The sequence below is a fragment of the Fukomys damarensis genome, unplaced genomic scaffold (genome assembly GCF_012274545.1).
Source record: "Fukomys damarensis isolate Sample0158 unplaced genomic scaffold, DMR_v1.0_HiC HiC_scaffold_9, whole genome shotgun sequence".
Taxonomy (NCBI): domain Eukaryota; kingdom Metazoa; phylum Chordata; class Mammalia; order Rodentia; family Bathyergidae; genus Fukomys; species Fukomys damarensis.
The window spans coordinates 27,249,694-27,271,547 of NW_022900921.1; the positions used below are offsets into that span (position 1 = coordinate 27,249,694).

The 21,854-nt window shown below is 38.1% G+C and overlaps 1 protein-coding gene across 3 annotated transcripts in view; it reads left to right on the forward strand.

Annotated features, from left to right (window-relative positions):
• Positions 1–2,841: 2,841 nt before the first annotated feature.
• Simc1 (SUMO interacting motifs containing 1) overlaps positions 2,842–21,854 on the forward strand; it is a 54,894-nt gene continuing 35,881 nt past the window's right edge. For 2 of the 3 annotated variants that reach the window (XR_779804.3, XM_010622131.3), the window contains exons 1-2: positions 11,817–12,017; positions 19,673–21,031. Coding sequence is in view for 2 of the 3 variants with exons in the window: in XM_010622131.3 (XP_010620433.1) it covers positions 11,832–12,017; positions 19,673–21,031 (1,545 nt within the window). In the remaining variant the exon portion in view is untranslated. Of the gene's footprint in view, positions 2,869–11,816; positions 12,018–19,672; positions 21,032–21,854 lie in introns of those variants that run through there. The other variant, XM_010622132.3, reaches the window with a different exon arrangement.

A 21,854-nucleotide genomic window follows, 5' to 3' on the forward strand; every position in this document is an offset into this window, starting at 1 on the left:
AGCCGTGAGCCAGACCTCGAGGCAGGGCCGGAGCGCGTAATTGTTGGGCGCGTGGTGAGCACTAAGTGTGCGGGGAGGCAGCAGGAGCGCCACCTGGGAGGGAGGGAAGCGCGGGCCTGGGCCTGATGCTGGCCGCTCTGCGAGGCCTGGCTGCGGAGCCCTGGGCCTGATTTTGGATTTGTGGAGCAGCGCGATTTGTTTCACTTAGCAAACAGGTACCACGTACCAAGCCCTGAGGGGCAAGGGCGAGGAACTGGCACTATTTCTTTTTCCTTCAGGCCCAGTCATCTTTGTCCTGAACTGATGAATAAAAATATTTATGGTCCATGCCTTTTCATAATTCTCCAGATATTTATTGAACTCCTACTATGTCATAGGCCAGATATTCTAGGTGCTGGAGGTACAAATGAAGAATACAACATCCGTGGCTCCTGTCATAGAAGGTGATATGTTCACCAGGTAGTTATTGATTACCTACCCAAGAGATGAGGGATGAACAGCTGTCAGAAAACCTCTAGTAATCTCCCCCAGACTCCCAGAACTATACCCCAGAAATAAAAATTATCAGGCTGATGTTATATGTATGAGCTCTTATAGTTTAAGGAAAATACCATACTTAATATACAAATACTCCATCGGGACAAGTCTCCTAACTTGCTCCCCTAATTCCCTTACCAGAAAGTTTTCAGTTTCTAAGCCTCCACTGTGAAAATCTTCCTTCAGCGCCCCAGTTACAGTGTTAAATGCTGAGTGATCATTACAGAATGAATGGCATCCAAGACCATTTAACTTAGAGTGCTGTGTTGCCATGGTTCAAACGAGGGATTCTCAGTAGATCTCAGAAAAGAACTGAGTTGAGCAGCAGATGAGGTGGACAGACAAGAGACTTTTCACAGGAAGAATCACCCTCATTCATGAGTGAATGGAGGTACCTAGTGCTGTGACAGTGTGTGGTAGATAACATCCATAATAATTGTTGGATGAAAGAATGATCGAAGGAATAGAGGAGAGAGAATAGTTCTGTTGGATGTTTCATTGCTCAGTGCAGAGGAAATGCTACTGGACCTACTGGATTTAAAGTGCTGAGGGGAAATGTAGGTGGATGTAGCCATCTGGTGGTTCAATGGGGTGTTAGTTAACCTTGGAGAAAAGTCAGGATGAGGAATTTAGCAACTATCCAAATACAAAAGTGTTGAAAGCCTAATAATGGCCAAGATCATCAAAGAAGATCATATAGAGAAAAAAAAGATGAAAAAATACTGGGGAATAACTCATAATTGCCTTTTTTCTGAGTTCCTTTTCTCTCCTGTTGACACTCTCTTAGTCCATCTTTAAATTTGTCCTTCCTACTGGCTTCCTTTCTACCCAGGTGTCCGTTTTCCCTTACCCTGGTCCAGCTTCCTTCAGTGCACCTCCAGTGCATGTTCTGTCTCAGTCAGTTGTGGCCCCTTGTACACATACATGGGTGGACTCTCTCACTGTCTCCCTCTCCTGTGACCACCCACGTAAGCATTTTGAGCTTGGGCCTTTTGATTGAATAGAAATAGAGGACAAGTCCCAAAAAAGCAGTACCCAGTTTAAATCTTGCTTATCTGCATGTTTACTACATCTTTCTATAATCTTCCTTTTTCTTCCTCACAAATTAGGTAGGGGTGGCAGGATAACCATGTAAAAGATTAGAGGCATTGAGAGATTTGGAAAGTAATAAAGCCTAAAGCATATTGTTCTAACTTCCTGAAGACTCTCAAGTCAGAGACCTGTGTTCAACTCAAGATCTCTCATGTAGCAGCTACAATAACTTGGCAAGTTCCTTCACCTTGAAATGTTTAAATTTCAAGCCTGAGAACATTAATACCTACCTGGCAAGATTATTACAAGATGTAGTGTGCACATGCATGCTTGTATGTGTTTTGTTTTTATTTTATGAAAACATAAAATTTCATAACAAAATAAGAATAATTATAATAAACAGCACATAAGACACCACTCAGACACAGGCTTTATGTGAGCAATAAGAGCTGATTTATTCTGCCTGGGTGCAGGAAAGCTGAGATCGTGAACGATGTCAGCGGCTGGCCAGAGGACAAGTTAAGTTTTTATAGGATTTGGGGATGGTTGTAATTTTAAGGAATTTGGGACAGACTGCTTAGGATCAGAGTTCCCAGGACAGTCAGTGCAGATGTGTAGATAGTATTGAACTTCTTGATGTTGGGGAGATTGTATGTCCTGTCCTTCATTTTCTTTATGGCCGCGCACTCTGTTTACTGAGACAGCATGGCCCATTAGTGGTTTCCTGTTGTTGGTTGAGGGCAGCATGTTTGCTGAAAGGGTCCCACTCAGGTCAGGCATAACAACAATAATAGTTAATATACATTCTGTATCAAATCTTAAGAACAGTCACACAAAATACTAGACAGGCAAAAAACACTATCTTACAAAGAAGAAACAGATAATAGCATAAACCTCTCTTCAATGAACTAAGAAAAGCTAGTAGTATAAATGAAACAAATTGGCATATATAAAAATATTTTTTAAACAATGGGGTAGCTAATTTGGAGAATTATTTTAACTTCTTTATCTCCTGTTTCACTCTTTATTTCTAGGATGTTGGGAAAAGGGAACTGTTACAAGGCTTTTTAATGAAGCAGTGTAAGGAAAGTGTTTAGCATAAATGGTAGTTTGGCTATTCTGTTTTTTGCGGGTTTTTTTTTTTAATTTGTACATGTTTTGTTTTGTTTGGTTTGGTACAGGGGATCAAACTCAGGACCTTGCGCTTGCAAGGCAGGTGCTGTGCCGCTGAGCTAAATCCCCGGCCCTTATCTGTACATGTTTGCAGTACATAGTGATTACATTCCTTGTTGGATGTTGGTATGTATACATAATAAATCTTAATTCTTTTTTCATCCTCTTTTCTCTCCCCTCACTCAGAGATAGATCTTCATGTTGTTTCTTTTTTGTTTTATTTTGTTGTTTGTTTTTTGAGACATGGTCTTGCTATGTAGTTCAGGCTGGCCTTGAACCCACTGTGTAGCCCATAGCCCAGGCTGGCCTCAAACACAGCAATACTCCTGCCTCAGCTTCCCAAGTGCTAGGATTACAGTTACTTTGTTACTTTCTAAACCAGGCCTTACAACTTCACAAGCTTTTCAGGAAATTAAAAAACAAAATTTAGAATTTTTAAAATAAATACTGAATAAGGGAAAATAACTTGCTTGAATTTAGAAAATCAGAAAGCCATAAACTATAGTTAACATCTATAAACTACTAGGTTGTTGTTTTTTTTTTTTTTTAGTACGGGGAATCGAACTTGGGACCTTGCACTTGTGAGGCAGGTGGCAGCACCACTGAGCTAAATCCCTGGCCCTAAACTCCTAGCTCTTAACTTGGGTTTTAGTCTCCATTGAGTTGACAAAATATGTCAGTGTTTTTAATAGTATTTTTTCACCTAATAAAAGCAGAATGTTTTGAGGTAGTCAGCTAATTGTGAATTATTAATAAATAATAATTAGGAATGTATAAAGACATTAAACACTGTCCTTAGTCTTATCATCCAAAGGTAATCAATGTTAGTACTTGTATATGTCTACACTTTTACCTATAAATACACATATACACCCAGACATGCCTGTGTGCCCTCTGCTACATGTCTTTTTGCAAAAACGAACTCTTGCTATACATATGGGGGTTTTTAGTGGTTTTTTTGTGAAGCCCTTTTTATTATTACTAATGCATACTGTACAAATTAATGGATTTCATTATGATATTTCCATACACACATATATCATGTTTTGATCATGTACATGTGGGGTTTATTAGCCTGCCTTACTATATTTTGGATCTCTTTCCATATTAATAAATATATATCTTCAGCAACACTTAAATATATTTCCTTGTACAGGTTTATAGTTATATTTATTATTTTTCTATTAATAGAAATCATGCCTTTATATCTAAATTTTCTCTATTATAAACAACCTACTGTGAACAAATAATATTGTTCATTTGTTTCCTTAGGATAAAGTATTCTTATACATGAATAAGCTAAGTTAAAAGGTATGCTCTGCTTTCAGAGCTTTTGAGATACATTGTCAAATTGCATACAGAAATTATGTACCAGTAGTATTTATGTCATCATACCCTTTTTTCACTACCTTATCATCCCTAGATATTGACAATTTATTTATTCATTAACTTTATTGTGTGCTTACTGTGTATCAGGTGCTTTTTACAGGTAGTGCAAGTACATCTGTGAAAAAAACCAAGTCCTTGCCCCAACAGAGATTTTATTTTTGTCAGGGAAGAGAAACAGTAAACAGCTAGATAAATGTAATGTCAGGTGATAATACAAAACATTAAAAATAATAAAGTTTTCTGTTGTTGTTGTTTTGCTTTTTTGAGACAGGGTCTCACTATGTAGTTGGAACTCACTATGTTGTTCAGGCTGGTCTCGAACTCACAGCAATCCTCCTGCCTCAGACTCCTGAGTGCTGGGATTGCAGGCTTGTGCCACCATGCCTAGCTTGTATTTTTGTTTTTTTATAATCTTTGCTGATTAGATAGCCAGATTTTGTGAGGTGTTTTAATTTTTTTATTTGTGATTTGTTCATTCAGTAAATACTAAGTACACGCTTTTACCCTGGGGACCAGAGATGGATGAGATGACAATGGAATTTCATTCTACTAGGGAGAGATAGGCAGTAAACCAGCAATCCCTAGGAACTAGGTGGGTCGCGAACATTGGCTTGTGTTTTTAGGGAAAGTTTAAGTTATATATTTTTAGGTTTTTTACTTTAGTTTCTGCTCACAGAATTGTGATTTCCCATGTGACTAGAGCAATAAAGCTATCTTGTTAGCATTTTTGCCTTTTGTTCCTATAAAATGTTAATAGCTTAAGTTAATGAGGTTATATTTATTCCAACTTCTGCTTGATATTCTTCAGGTTTTTTGTTGTTTTTCATTACTAGAAATTGAACAGGGACCTTCACACTCAGCTATATCCCTAGCTCCTTTTTTACTTTTTTTTTTTAATGAGTTTATTGGTACATTTTAGGTATACAGTACAGTTACATTCATTACTGGGATCTTGTACCTTTACATGACAGGTCTTGGTTCTCATTTTTTCCCCTTGTCCCTGCCCTCCCTTCACCCCCTCCTCCCCTCCCTATTTACAAACACTTTATTTCCATTTTTTCATTTTCTCATATTTTTTTCTTTTCCCTTATTCCCTTTCCCCTACTCTTCCCACTTTCCCTACACCTTAGCCCTTTTCTTCCTATTTCATTGTTAATTATGTCATTAGGATCTTATGTACTATTATAGTTTTTCACACCAGAGAATTACTTTTTGTTTTGAGACAAGGTCTCACTGAGATATCCAGAGTGGTTCTAATTTGTAATCCCCCTTATCAGCTAGCTGGATAGCTGGGATTTCAGGAGTGTTCCACCACACCCAGTTTACATTTAATTCTTCAATCTACCTGTAATTAATTTCAAAAAAGGAACAAAATAGCCTATTTTTTTCCTCACCAGTTTCACGTGTTAATACACCTGGCTCTAGTTACTTCATTTTTATCACTAGATAATGTTCTCGAATCAGTCACTGCCAACATCCTTCTAATATTTGACTTTTCTTACAACTTTATAGTGGTTTTGATAATTGAAATTCCCAATGTAGTCAGATATTTTCTTTATTGTTTGTATTTTATATCTTATTTAAGAATTTTTATACAAACCTATATTATACAGATATAGTCCTTCAAATCAATGGATTTCTAATTTCTTTACATTTTTAAATCTTTAATACATCTGAAATTGATGTATGATTTTGGAATGAAGTAGAGACCTGATCTTGTTTTTTCTCCTGCTTACCTAGAAAATGACCACTTCTAACTCCTTTTGGTAAAATCTCCATATTTTCCCTTATAATATTTAATACCAGCACTGCCAGGTATGGAGGCACATTCCTGTAATCCCAGCACCCGGGAGGCTGAAGCAGGACGATTGCCGTGAGTTCAAGACAAGCCTGGGTTACATAGTGAGTTCAAGGCTGGCCTGAACTATGTAGTGAGACACTGTTTCAAAGAAAAAAAAAATGATAATAATAATATTTAATACCAGCTCTGACTTTAAATTTTTTAATCAGCTCATCAAGTTCCTCAGTAAAACATATTGAGACTTTGATTGAGATAGCGTTGAATCTGTATATCATCCTGGAGAGAACTGATATTAAATCTTCTAGCTCATGAACAGTGGCCTACTTTAATGTCCTTCAATACAATGTTGTAATTTTATTCCACACGGGTCTTGCACATTTTCTTGCCAAATTTATTCTAGATGCTGTACTTTGGTAATCGAGATAGGCTATGTTATATTGCTGTAACAACCTATCTATAAACAGTGAAGTTTTATTTTCATTCACATTACCTGTCCATTGCAAATGAGATAGGGAGTATTCTGCATGTCACACCCTTCTGAGGAGGACATAGGCTGGCAAACCTGCCACTGTCTTGAAATTCTCCAGAACTTTACTAGAGGGAAGAGAGCTCTGGAGTATGTGCATTCGGAAATTAAAGGGTCTGGCTCTGGCCCCAGGATAACTCTTACTCACAATGTATTGGACCAAGTTAGTCACACAATCCCACCAAATCGTGATTCAAAAAGTAAAATTCTACCATTTGCCAGGAAAGAAAGAATTGGAAATGTTTTGCACCCTCCATTATGTACACACATGTTTATAAACAGTCATATAGTAGCAGGGATATTTTCTAAGAAATCTGTCCTTAGATGATTTGGACATTATTCAGACATAGAGTGTGCTGGCACAAATCTCTAGGTAGTCTAAGATCAGTCACTCAGTGTGGCCTCTTGATGAAATCAGTAGATAGTAAACACAAGATCTATGAGCCTCCTGGTAGGGTAACATGGCATACTGTCTTACAGTAGCCTTTTATATATAAGTAGAGAGAGTACAGAAACCCCTTTTTTACTGTACTTTACAGGTACCGTGTCTTTCACAAATTGAAGATGTTGCAAACCTGCATTCAGCAAGTCTATTGGTATTATTTTCCCAACAGCATGTGCTTGCTTGCTCCATATCTCTGTGAAATTTTGGTAATTTTCACGCTATCTTAAGCTTTTTCCTATATCTTTTAAGGTGATCTATGATAGTGCTTTTGTAATTTTTTTGAAGCCCAAGCTATGCCCACATAAGATAGTGAATTTAATAGATCTGGGTTATCTTACTGCTTGCTGACCATTCCCTTATCTCTTCTCCTCTCCTCAGGCCTTTCTGTTCTGAGACAACATTGAATTGAGGTCAGGTAATAACCCTGCAGTGGCCTCCAGGTGTTCCAGTGAAACAATGAGTTATCCATCTCTCACTTTAGATCAAAAACTAAAAGTGATTAAACTGAGTGAGAAAAGCCAGTTGAAAGCTAAAATAAGCCAAAAAGTAGACCTCTTATATCAGTTAGCCACGTTGTGAAGGCAAAGGAAATGCTCTCAAAGGAGATTAAAATATAGTGAACACACAAAGAGTAAGAATGTTAAATAGTCTTATTGCTGGTAAGGAGAATGTTTTAATTACCTGGGTAGAAGAATAAGCCAGCCACAACATTCCCTTAAGCCAAAGTCTGATCCTGAGCAAGGCCCTGACTTCAGTTCTTTGAAGGCTGAGATAGGTGAGGAAACTGCAGAAGAAAAAGTTGAAGCTAGTAGAGGTTTTTTCATGAGTTTTAAGGAAATAGCTGTATCCATAGCATAAAAATGCAGTGTGAAACAAGTGCTGATGTAGAAGCTACAGCAAGCTATCCAGAAGATCTGGCTAAGATAATTGATTAAAGTAGCTATACTAAACAATGGATTTTTCAGTGTAGATGAAACAGTCTTACATTGGAAGAAGATGCCATTTAGGAGTTTAATATCTAGAAAGGAAAATTTAACGCCTGAATTCAAAGCTTCAAATGACAAGCTGATTCTCTAGTTAGAATCTAACAACTGGTAACTTTAAGCTGAAGCCAATCTTCATTTAACATTTCAAAAATCCTAGGGCCAAGGGCCAGACTTGGTTGGGTGCATGCCTGTAATCCCAGCACCCAGGAGGCTGAGGCAGGAGGATCACCACAAGTTCAAGGCCAACCTGGACTACATAGTGAGACCCTAGCTCAAAAAAAAAAAAAAAAAAAAAAAATCCTCAGTCCCTTAAGAATATGAGTCTGTTTTACCTATCTTCTGTAAGTGGAAAAACAAAGTTTGAATGACAGCACATTGATTTACTAAATTTTTAAGCCCACCTATAACTAAAAAGAAGTAAAAATACTCCTTTCAGAATATTGTTGATCATTAACATGCACTTGGAGGTGCATAACAAAATTTGATGATGTTTTCATGACTGCTAACATAACATTCACCCTTGCAGCCATGGGTCAGGATCAAATTTGACTTTCAAGTTTCATATTTTAAGAAACACATAAGTCTATAGCTGCCATAAATAGTGATTCCTCTGATCAATCTGAGCAAAGCAAATTGAAACCTTGTGAAAAAGAGTCCCAGTTGTAGTTGCCATTAAGAACATTTGTGATTCATTAGAGGAGATCAAAGTATTAACATCAACAGGAGTTTGGAAGAATGTTTCTAACCCTTGTGAATGATATTGAGTGTTCAGATCTTCAATAAAGAAAGTAATTGCAGATGTGGTGGAAATGGCTAGAGAACTAGAGTTAGAAAGGGAACCTGAAGATGTGGCTGAATTGCTGTAGTCTCAGGATAAAATTTTAACAGAGAAGAAATTGCTTTTTTTTGAGACAGGTTCTCACCATGAGACTGACCTGGAACTCACTATGTAGCCCAGGCTGGTCTTTTACTCATAGCGATCCTCCTGCCTCAGCCTCCTGAGTGCTGGGATTACAGGTGTGCACCACCACACCCAGGAGAATATGCCTTTCTTTTTTTCTTTTTTTTTTTTTTTGAGACAGGGTTGGCCTTGAACTCACTCTGTAGCCCAGGCTGGCTTCAAATTCTTGGCAGTTCTCCTGCCTCAGCTCCCCAAGTGCTTGGATTATAGTCCCAGCTGGAAGTTGCTTCTTATGAGCAAAGGAAGTATGGTTATTTATTTGGGATCGCTCTATCCTTTTAATGTATGAGTTCACAGATATAAACTCCTCTCTAGAACTGCTTTTATTATCCTAATAGGTTTTGGTATGTTGTGCTCCTATTGTCATTTGATTCTAGGAATTTCCTGATTCCATGATCTATTAATTATTCATTAATGTATATAATTTTCATGTGTTTTTATAGTTTCTCTGGTTTCATTTGCTGTTGATTTTGAACTTCATCCAGCTATAATCCAAAAGAGATTATTTTAGTTCCTTTCTATTTATTTAAACATGCTTTATAGCCAAAGATGTCGTCTATTTTGGAAAAAGTTCTATGTGCTACTGAGAAAAATGTGTATCCTGTTGTTGAATACAACACTGTGAATTTTGTTCAATGGTGTGATTTAACTCTGATATATTGTTTGTTTATTTTTTGAGATAGGGTCTTACTACATAGTTCAGGTTGGTCTTGAACTCATTATGAGCCCAGGCTGGCCTTGAATTTGCAGCAATCCTCCTGCCTTGGCCTGCCAAGTACTAAGATTATAGGTGTGCAACATGACACCTAGCTGAGCGGGACACCTTGCTGAGCATAGGGGAAAAACGGACATGATCTCAACAGTCCAAGCAGGTTTATTGCTAAACCTGAAAGGAACCTCTGTGTGATCAAAAGAGAAACTGTCTCTTACAGACTTAGAGACTTCTTAATAGTGTTTTGTGAGGATTTTTTGTTTGTCTGTTTTGTTTTTTGGCAGGCTTGTGGCTTGCTGATGTGTACTCTGTAGCCTGCTGACATGTCCTCTGGGGACTGCTCATGAACTAAAGGATATGAAACCTATGTTTCTCTAAGATAACAAGTGGGCTCATTTGAACTGGCAGCATCCCTATCTGGGCTCCATCATTCCTTGCTTTAAAGGGCTATAGGAAAATGAGACATTGTCCTTTTCTTGGCTAATGCCTGCTAATGAAAGGGGTTTTTTTTTAATGTTTTGGAAAAGGAAGGCTTTTTGGAGGTATTCTCAAGTAGTTGCCCAAGAGATGGCTGCTATTTGTTCCTGAAAATAATCTTTGGAATCGACTAATCATACAGGAAAGAAAAACAAGGAAAAGAATAATAAGCATTAAGTGGGCCAGGAGGGGTAGGAGCCAATTAAGAGAAAAGGGGGCCGGGTGTGGTGGTGCATGCCTGTAATCCCAGCACTCGGGAGGCTGAGGCAGGAGGACTGCTGTGAGCTCGAGACCAGCCTGGGCTAAATAGTTCCAGGTCAGTCTCAACTACATAGTGAGACCCTGTCTCAAGAAAAGGAAAAAAAAAGCAAAACAATTAAGAGAAAAGGGGAAACAGATCATTGGAAGAGCCTTCAAGGAATTTGGAAGCCCATTCATGAAGGAGTTTTATTCCATCTCTGATGAGACTGGATTTGTTGATGTAAAAGCAACATTGTTCTTGGGGTAGAGTGCATATGCTCTGCATGACGCTGTTGGGAGATCACAGCCTCTGAAGTTTTTGGAAGATGACTGAACCTAGGAGGCTACTTGATTTTGCAGATGTTCCAGTTGGTCATAAGCTTCTTTCAGTCCCTTGTCGAGTTCTTTTGACAGCATGGTGTCAAAAGAAAGACTCCTAGGGCCCTGATCTCTGTTCTGCTTCCTGTGATTATTCCCAGCGTGGCCATTAAGGGAAATAGCTGTATGTCAAATTGTGCCATGTCATAGGTTAAGAAGGAGATAGGGATGGGTAGATTAGATGTTGCTAAGGAAAAGGTGGGAGTGAGGAGGCCTAATGTACAGGTTCTGGTCCAGTTGATAAGTAAGCAAACATATGCACACTCAGAAAATGTCTGTCTCTAGGGAAAGGTATCCCATGAGATCAGATTGGGATAGGAGTTATGAGATTAGGTCAGGAAGTAAACGCTGGACTGACTAGAATTTGTGCCGTATGTAGGAGGAAGCTAAAAGTTGCATCCTTCAAGGAGAAAGGGGATGAGGGTGGTTGTAATACTGCAGGACCTTCTTGGCTAAGAGTGTGTGAACTTTTGGTTGAAGAAGACTGCCATCAGACATATTGAGACGTTTTCATTTCGGTGCACCTCCACGGGCTAGGGAGTGTCTTTCCCCTTCTAACCTTAACCCAGAGGACAATCCATTTTCCAGTGACCCCACTGTCCACAGTACATGGCTTTGTAGAAGTCCTGGGAGTAAAGGAAGCTTTTGCCCAGTGGCCCAGTTGCTAGGTGGGTTTGAGGTGGAGCCTTTGGTGGGTTTTTCAGCTGAAGGTGAAACTAGGGAGGTGAGGATTTGATATTTGGCTTTGGTCTGTTTTTCCTTTAGAGTTCTCTGTTGGGGGTTGAAAAAAATTTTGGAGGGTGATGGGTACCAGGGATCAAACTCAGTACCTTGCACTTGCGAGGCAGGAGTAGTGTCCCTGAGCTAAATCCCCAGTCCAGTTGTTGAAAACTTTAAAGGCAAGGTTTATGAACTCCTTTTTTGGTGTTTGAGGGTCCAGTTTTTAACTTTTGGAGCAAGTCTGGGTAAGACTGGGAGATAAAGTACTGAAGTAGAAGAATTAGAATTTCAGGAGAGTAGGACAAGTATTTGTACATTTAATCATGACCTCTGAAGGGCAGTTTATAAAGAGGGTTGGGTTTTCATCTGCCTCCTAGGTGATTTCTCTGAGACACTCCTAGTTGACCTATTTATTTTTATTTTTTTCCATTCCTGCCAGGAGGCAAGTGATCATATGATCGCGATCTGTCCTGCCAGAGTCACCAAGTTGATATGTCCACCTGGGGTTGAGCCCTGGGAACTGCTTAAGCTGCCCCAGCATGCCTGTCATGGTGTTGGCGGTGAAGCTCATTGGCATGGTTTTCAGGCACTTGCCAATACGCTCCCTTTCATCATCAGTAAGGGTGGACAAGAGGATAAGGTAAATATCTCCCCAAATATATTTAAGTGAATAGGAGGAATTCTTTTTCTGAATTTATCAGGATTTTCTGAGAAGCACTTCATTTTTTGGTGGAAACAGTCTAGATCAGTAATTAAGAAAAAAAAATCAACACAAATGGCCCCCTCAATGCCTCCTTCTTCACAGAGGGATAGGATAGAATAAGAAGTGGTTTGAAGAGGTATCGGGTGAGAAAAAAGAGTGTGAGAGTGTGTCTGAGGAGAAGAAAAAGGCAGGTTTAGGGAGGGAACTGGCTGGAGGAGGTGGGCAGGCTGATGGGTGTTGGAGAAGAGAAGGAATGGTCAGAGGAGAGAGAGGCTAGCAGTTGGGAAGGTTGCGGGCCTGGTTGAAGTTGTTGAGAAAGTGGGGGTGAAAGGGCCAATGATTGTCAACGGGATGGAATTTGTCAATAGGGAATGTTAAGAGGGGAGTAAAAATGTGATGTTGTTGGGTCAGGAGTGGGAATAGGAGATTTTGTTAAGTTAGTTGAGCAGGTAGGAGGTTTTTGTTCTTTGAAAAGAATTTGGCTTTTGTTTTGTTTTGTTTTGTGTTTTGGTACTGGGGATCGAACTTGGGTCCTTGCGCTTGTGAGGCAGGCAGCGGAACCACTGAGCTAAATCCCCAGCCCTCTTAATTCTTTTTTTTTCCTCACTCTCTTCCCTTTCCTTCAGTCCTCCTTTCACTCTCCCTTTACAAAACTTTCTATTGTTTTTCTTACATTCTTTTTTAAAATCCTAATTCTCTCCCTTTCACCTCCCTTATTCCTCTTCCCATTCAAACATTTCTTTCTACTTCCTATTATCTGTAATCCTTTTTGACCCTTATTTACACTTTCGGTTTCTCAAAAAGGAAAAACAATGTGATATTTACACATGTGTGTCCAAGTTATTTCACTTAACAGTGTGGTCTCAAGGTGCATGCATTTACCTAAAAATGTCTTAGTTATATCCTTCTTTATGGCATTGTGGTACTCTATTATATATAAAAACCACATTTTCTTTATCCATTTATCTGTTGATGGGCATCTGGGTTGTTTCCAAGATTTAGCTACTACAAGTTGTGCTGCTGTAAACGTGGGTGTGCATATATTGCTGATATGATACTTGTAATTCTTTTGGGAAGATACTTAGGAGGGGAACTGCTAGATTGAATGAAACCTCTAGTTTTAGTTTTTTGAGGAATCTCCACACCGATTTTCACAGTAATTGTACCAGTGTACACTCCCACCAACAGTGGAAAAGGATATCTTTTTCCCCCAGCCTCACAAGTATTTGTTATTGGTTGATTTCTTGATAATAGCTTTTCTTCTGGAGATGGAATCTCAGCATTGTTTTAATTTGCATTTCTTGAATGACCAGTGATGCTGAACCTTTTTTCATATATTTATTTGAATTTTGTACTTCTTCATCTGAGAAGTGTCTATTCATTTCAGATGCCCATTTTTGGACTGGGTCTTTAAATTTGGGGGGGTCTGATTTTTTTAGTTCTTTATATATTCTAGATATTAATCTTTTGTCTGTGGAGTAGATTGTTAAACTTTTTTCCCATTCTGTGGGTTATCTGTTCAATCTGTTGGTGGTTTCTTTTGCTGTGCAAAAGTTCTTTAATATGAGTCAATACCAGTTGCTGATTTTTTTGTAATATTTCCTGTGTGATCAGGATTTTGTTCATAAAGCCTTTACCTAAATCTATGTCTTCAAGTGTTCTACCATTTCTATCTCCCAAGAGATTTAGTGTTTCTGTTTTAATATTTAGATTGTTAATTCATTTCTATTTTAGTTTAGTGCACAGTGAAAGATAAGGTTAACTTTCAGCATGTGGAAAGCCAGTTTTCCCAGCACCATCTATTAAAGAGGCTATCCAGTGAAGATGTTTGACCCCTTTATAAAAGATACGGTGGCCCAATATGTTTGGAGTTGCCTCTGTTTCTTCTCTTCTGTTCTATTGATCCTTGGGTCTGCTTTTTGTTTTTTTGCTGTTTTATTTTGTTGCCAGTACTATGCTGTTTTTATCACACTAGCTTTGTAGTAAAATTTCAATTCAGGCATCTCTTGTTCTTGAGTGGGAAGAACCAATATAGTGAAAATGGTCATACTTCCAATACTGCTATGTAGATTCAACACAATCCCAATTGAAATTCCAACCGCATGTTTCACAGAACTGCAAAAAACAATCCAAAAATTCATTTGGAACTAGAAGAGACCTAGAATAGCAAAAGTAATTCTAGGCAACAAAGACAAGGCAGGGAATATCACAATCCACAACTTGAAACTATCCCACAAAGCTAATGTGATTAAAAACAACATGGTACTGTCGGGCGTGGTGGTGCACACCTGTAATCCCAGCACTAGGGAGGCTGAGGCAGGAGGATCACTGAGTTCGAGACCAGCCTGGGCTACATAATGAGTTCCAGGTCAGTCTCAACTACATAGTGAGACCCTCAAAAAAAAACACACACACACACACACACACACACATGGTACTAACAACAACAAAACAGACTTGAGAATCATGAAATGGATTAAAAGATGCAGAAACACCTCCATAAATACTCAGCTACCTCATCTTTGACATTTTTTTCTTCACTGAAGGAAAGATAGCCTCTTTAATAAATGGTGCTGAAAAGAACTGAGTTTCAACTTGCCGACTAGACCCATCTCTCTCACCTTACACTAAACTACAATCAAAATGGATCAAAGATCTAAATATTAAGGGCCAGGGATTTATCTCAGTAGTTCCACTGCCTGCCTCACAAGCACAACATTCCGAGTTTGATCCCTGGTACCAAAAAAGAAAGAAAGAAAGAAAAAGATGTAAATATTAAAACAGAAACACTAAACCTGCTAGAAGTTAGGTTAGGGAGAACTCTTAAAGACATTGGTGTAAGAAAAGACTTTATGAGTAAAGCTTAAATCCACATGAACTAGCACAAAGAATCAACAGTTGGGACCGTATCTTATTAAAAAGCTTCTGCACAGCAAGAGAAACCACCAACAAAGTGAAGAAACAGCCCACAATGCGGGGAAAAATTTTTAGCAGCTGTTCCTCAGACAAAGGTCTAGTATCTAGAATATATAAAGAACTTTTAAAAAGCAGACCTCCCAGATTTAATGACCCAATCTAAAACTGGGTATCTGAAATGAACAGACATGTCTCAGATGAAGAAGTAGAAATAGCAAATAAATATTTGAAAAAATGTTCAACATCACTGGTCATTCAAGAGATGCAAATGAAAACAATGCTGACATTCTACCTCCAGAAAGAATGGCTGCTATCAAGAAATCAATCAATAACAAATGCTGGCAGAGCTGTGAGGAAAAAAGAACCCTTCTCCACTGTTGATGGGAGTGTAGACTGTTGCAACCAACCCCTGTGGAAATCAGTATGGAGAGTCCTCAAAAACTAAGATTAGAGTTCCCATTTGAGCCTGTTACTCCCCTACTGTGGATATCTTCCCAAAAGAATTAGAAGCATCATGCCACAGTGATATGTACACACCCATGTTTTTAGTTGCACAGTTTGTAACAGCTAAATCTTGGAAACACTCCAAATGCCTATCAACTGATAAATGAATAAAGAAGATGTGTTTTTTAATATAATGGAGTACTACTCTGCCATAAAGAAGCATAAGCTTGAGACATTTCTAACTAAATGGATGTACTTGGAGACCACTTTCTTAAGTGAAATAAATCAGACACAGTTAAATACTGCATTGTTTCTCTGGTGTAAACAACTGAAAGCATAAATAAGAACCAAAATGTATAACAGATTTTGGGAAATGAAGAAAAAGAACTAAGATATATCACGTGCAAGTATAAATTCCCAATGACAAATGGAATCATAATGTATACCTAATAAGTACCAATAAACAATAAAAAAAATTTCAAGTCATGGACTGTTATGCTTCCTGCCTTGCCCAGAATTGCTTTTGCTATGTCTCTTCCAGTTCCAAATGAATTTTAGGATTGTTTTTTGTAGTTCTGTATGGTATGTTATTGCTATTTTGGTTGGGATTGCATTAAATATGCATAACAGTTTTGGAAGTACAGTCATTTTCACCATATTGATTCTGCCTGTCCAAGAACAAGGGATATCTTTCCATTCACTAATATCCTCTTCAGTCTCCCTTGTCACGTTATGTAGTTTTCAATGTAAAGGTCTTATTGATCCCTAAGTATTTCATTTCTCTTGATGTTATTGTGAAAGATACTGTTTCTCTAATTTCTCTCTCAGTGAGTTTGTTACATATATATGTGTATACACACACAGGAATGTTATTGGTTTTTAAATGTTGACTTTGTGTGCTACTGAACTTGGTTATTAAATCTGAAAGTCTTTTGGTGGAGTTTTGGGGTATTGTATGTGAGTATTATATCATCTGCAGATAATGACAAGAAAGGAATAGTTCAGAAATAAGCAAACAAGAAAAAAGAGCTAACTTCTAATGAAAAAAAGAAAAAAGATAGGACTTTGATGATATTATTTTTATATCTGCAATGGAGGGCCTATGAGAGGGGTTTTGAGAGGTTATTTGTTGGGGCAGGATAAACAAAGAAGGGGGAAGTATAATTGGAAATTGAGGGAAGTGGGGTTGGAACCAGTTAATGCTGATAAAAAGTTTGTGTTTGACAAATCCTCTGTACATAATTTTTGTTGAGGGCTAACCTGACATGCCTATGGAAAATACTATTTAAACTAAAGCACTACTTAGTTCTTACTCTCCTTTTTGTATATATAAATCAAATGAAAGGAGAAAAAGAAAAGAAAACAAAAAAGTAAAGTCCTCTCAGTCCTGTTTATATAGCAGTCAGAATTTGACCCCTTGGTTTATGCTATTCCCCCTTGGTTTACAAATGAACAAATTTTGATTTGTGGCAGTTGTGGGGCACCTCTGTAGTTGAGTCCAGAAGATTGCATAAGTCTACTGATGCTTAATCTGTCCTGCCTCCTAGGTCTAAAAGTACTAGAATCATCCACATTAGGAAAAGAGAAAAAGCAAATTAACTCCAAAGTAACTAGAAGGAAAGAAATAATAAAAATAACAAATAAATGAAATAAAAAACAAATGAAAAACCTGTTTCTTTGAAAGGTCAATAAAACTGATAAACTAGCATGATCATAAAAAAAAGACATAAATTAATAATATTGTGAATAAAAAACAGGAACTGAGAGTAAACAACTTTATAAAAAATGTAGAATTTTTAAAAGATAAGAGATTATTAAAAATAATTTATGCCAATAAGTTTGATGATTAAAGTGAAATAAATTCCTGGAAAAACAAATGACAAAACAAAGGAGAAATAAAAAAATTTAATAGCCCTATATCTCGTAAAAAAAAATTCGGTTTATAATTTCAATTTGTAGCTTCCCTACAAAATAAATTCCAGGTGCAGACAGCTTCACTGGTGAATGCTATCAAACATTTAAGGAAAATAAAGTACCATTATATAACCTAAAGAAAAGTGGTAGGAATAGTTCTCAAGAAATTTTATGAGATGTTTCCAGCAACAAAACTAGAAAGAAAAATGGTAACAATCGAAAACTACAGACATACCTCATGAACATGAAAAAAAAATTTCTTAACAAAACATTGATACATTAAAGCCTAACAATATAGATCACATCAGTTCTTGTTTTGTTTTTGTTGTTGTTTGTACTGGGGATCAAACTTGGGACCTTTTGCTTACAAGGCAGGTGGCAGAACCACTGAGCTAGATCCCTAGCAAAGCCTAACAATATAGAGAAGGACTAATATATCATAATTAAATGAAATTTTCTTAATATTGCAAAGTTAACTTAGCATTAGAAAATCAATCCATATGATTTTCTGATATTAATAGAAAAAATTATCAGTGTGTGCAGAAAAAGCATTTGAGAAAATTTAACAGCAATTTCCAATTAAAACTGGTTACCTAACAAAAGAAGGGAACCCCATAGCTAACAACATTATACTTAATGATAAAATTCTGAAAGCCTTTTATACTTAATGATGAATTCTGAAAGGAAAAAGTAGAACTTTGTTTACTTACACTAATATGAAAACATAGGGTTACAGGATTAATACACATGTATCAGTAGTATTTCCATTGAACAATGGAAAATGAAATGAAAATGCATTTTCATTTTTAGTATCATTAAATTTTAGAATATGAAGGGAAGTTTGTACAGGTACAATGGAGACGTGAAAGAGGAATTAATCTAGATCAACAAGTGATCTAGAAGATTCCACATACAGTAATGGCTGTGCTGAGTCTTGAAAGACAAGATACCATACTTCAAGGGGATACTAGTCATTGCAGGTAAAAAAAAATATGAAAACATTCAGAAAGCTTGGCACATTTGGGATTCTGCAGTGGTTCTGTGTGATTTGATAGTAGGATTACAGACTGGAGGTAAGTACAGATCTTATTGTGAAGGACCTTATGAAACTTACTAAGGCATTTGACCTTTATCTTGCAGGTCATGTAGATCTGTTGATGGATTTTCAATAGAAGAGAAATGATAATGCTGCATTTTAGTAGCTGGAGATAGGAAAGTTACATTCAGACCCAGTGGCCTTTCAGTATTTAATGTTCAGTTCAGCTAGCCATTGAGAGTCATCAGAGGCTGCTTCCTAGAAGTGAGGCATAGGTTATACTAAAAAATTCCTATTCCAGGCAAGATACATACCAACTTCTCACTTGACCCACCCAGTATCTTGTGCCCTGGTTTGGTGCTGTTCACAGTGGTGACCATTTTATCTATTACGGAAATAGCATGTTAGGAGTAGTGGTTCATGCCTGTACTGCCAACTACTTGAGCAGGAAAATCATAAGGCAGCCCAGACTAGGGCAACTTAGCAAGACTATGTCTCAAAAATAAAATAAAAATAATAAAAGAGGTAAGGATGTAGCTCAGCACTCCTTGAGTTCAATCAAAATATGGCGGGGGGGTGCAGAGAGAGAGAGAGAGAAGCAGAAATAAGTTTTCCATTTGTTAACCTAGGTAGGATTCAGACTAATACTATGGGTTTTGTTGTATTTTCTCCTGACTCTCTTTTTAAGCTGATTATATATTGAAGGAAGTTGTACACTCCTAGGCCCTAACAGGGAAAGGAGACAGATCTTGATTTGCATGTCTGTATCTCTGCCACTTAGTTGTATAATCCTTAGGTAAATAACCTTACCTAACTCTAGTTTTCACCTCTGTATAATGGAGAATATAATGCCTACATTGCAGTATTATGAAAATGTAAGATATTGTGTGAAAGCAATTAACATGTTCTCAGCACAAAGATCCTCTTGCTTAGCTTCTGTTGTAGTTATCCTGTGTATTTGCTTTTTAAAACAAAGATTGCTTTCTATTTCATGAAAGTTGAAGTATCCCCTACTGCTACCCTGACCTCCTTAGACCAGAAAAAAATTCCCACTGTGCTCCTACAATATAGTAAGCATTTGGGTTATTTAAGAAGATACAGAAGTTCATAGCTTTGACACTAACAAAATGTTGAACAAAGAATGTAAATTAATGCTTAAGGTGTAAATTTCAGTGAAATGAAAAGGTAAAATAATGCTCATTCTTAATAACTAAAACTTAAATTCTGCTTAGCTAAAATTGTAACTCCCTTCTTTAATTCTTTTCTTATTATCTTTCAACAGGACTTCATTGACTTAACTAGAGAAACTAGGCCAAGAGCAAAGGATCGCAATGGGCTCTGTGTTATTGACCTGACAAAAAGTGAAGAAGAAAATAGACCTATTGATACTCTTGATTTGACTTTAGAATCTGTCATTCCGTCTCAGAAAGAGCCAGCCAGTCTGCAGACATGTGCCATCCTGTCTAGCAAAGGGGTAATGGAAAGTCGGGGGAACAGAAGCTCTCGACCTGTAGCACAAAGAATCATTAACAGTGATCCTGTGGATTTGGATCTATTGGAAGAAACTAATTTTGAAGGTCCTCAACCCCCTACATCTATCAGTCAGGACTCTCTTTATCAAGAACCACCAAATTGTAGCTCAGCTACGTTCAAAGGTGACCTCAGCTTCTTGGCAAGCGCACAGCTATCTTCAGTTGTTAGCTCCCTTTCTCCGTCAAGCAATAATGGTAGCAGCAGCAATCAAAGGCCATTCTTGCCATGCTCACTACGAGCCTTGCCTTCCGCGCTGAGAGCCTCTCCATGTCCACCACGAGCCTCCTCATGCCCACCACGAGCCTTGTCATGCCCATCACAAACCACTCAGTGCCAGCTACAATCTTTGCCTCACCCACCTCAAGAAATGTCATGCCCTCCTCAAGATGTGCCATGCACTCAGCAGAATATGCCAATCCTGTCTCAAGACTCATCATGGCATCCTCAATGCCCACTAAGCCCACCTCAAGTCTCTCTGGGCTTAACTCAAGATGTACCAGGCCCACCTCAAAACCTGTTGTATCCGCAAGATATGGCATACCAGCAAAATCTACAGTCATTGCGAGACCTGTCACAGTCACTAGGAGATGTACCACAGCCACTGGAAAATATACTGCAGTTACCTGGTAACATAACACAGTCACCAGGCAATATGTCACAGTCACCCAGAAGTGTGCTCCTTTTGCCAGGTGTGCTACATTCGCCTGAAAACATACTACACTCATCGAGAGACATGCCATGTTCATTGGGAGACTTGCCTCACTTAGCGCAAGACAGGCCTCACTCTCCCCAGAATGATACACAGAATTGTGACAGTCCTATGGATATCTCATTTCCATCCTCTACAAGTTGCTCCCCTGGCCCACCATCTCCACAGTCTGAAACTTCCTTAGAGAAAGTTCCTTGGCTTCCTGTCACAGAAACATCAACCAGAAAAAAGATGTCATTGTCAGAGCCTGCCTGTGACATGTCTGTCCAGGTACGAGCGCAAACTTTCCCAGACGGACTGTTCGGCAGACCCTGCCTACATAGAATGAAGTACTTCTTGCGGCCTCCAGTACATCACCTCTTTTTCCAAACACTAGTACCAGATAAAGATTCACGAGAGGTGAGCTAACTTATCTCACTATAGTGATTAGGTATCTTTTCTGTGTAGGGAAGGACAAGCCAAGTATAAATGAAATTTTTATCTTTTTCTCAGATATGGAGAGACCATTCAATTTAAAGTCATATCTGGGTTCCAATTTCAGGTTCATACTTAAAAACCAGCACTGTGCAAGTTACTTTGCCTTTGTGAGCATCAACCTTCCTGTCTGTAAAATAGAGGTTAAAACAACCTCATCAGGCTACTTAAAAGCAGTGATATATATAAAAGTGCTTGTTAGTGTTGGTTCATAATAGAACTTTATCAAATTCCTGTCTTCAGTGCCTGTGCCTTTCTTTTTCCTGACAATTTTATTACAGCTCCCACATAACAGAGAGAATTAATACTCTTGTCACTTCATTGACTCCAAAATTATAACTGAATTTGGAATAGAAATTTAATTTTAAGACTTTAATGGGACTTTTACTTTCCAGTGGTCTTAATCTATAAGAACTAAGCTACATGTGTAAGGAAAAAACTTTGTGTCTTAGTCCCACAGATTGACACCTTTCTTTGTTTAGCTGTTTGTTATCTACAACCCCATCTCCAGCATTAGGAAGAGCAGCTTGAATTAGTTCAGAAAGTTAAAAGCACACTCCTCGTTAGAGCAGTCAGTGATTAGCTTAGCAGATGCTAGGAGTTCACATTTATGTCTCATCCTCCCAAATGATACCTGACCACTACCTCATTGTCTTTTTTTCCTGCATATTTGCCTTGGGTTGGTGAAGCCTTAGTTGGTCCAGTCTCAAGAGTGCTCTTTAGAAGCAGGGCATGGTGATGCATACCT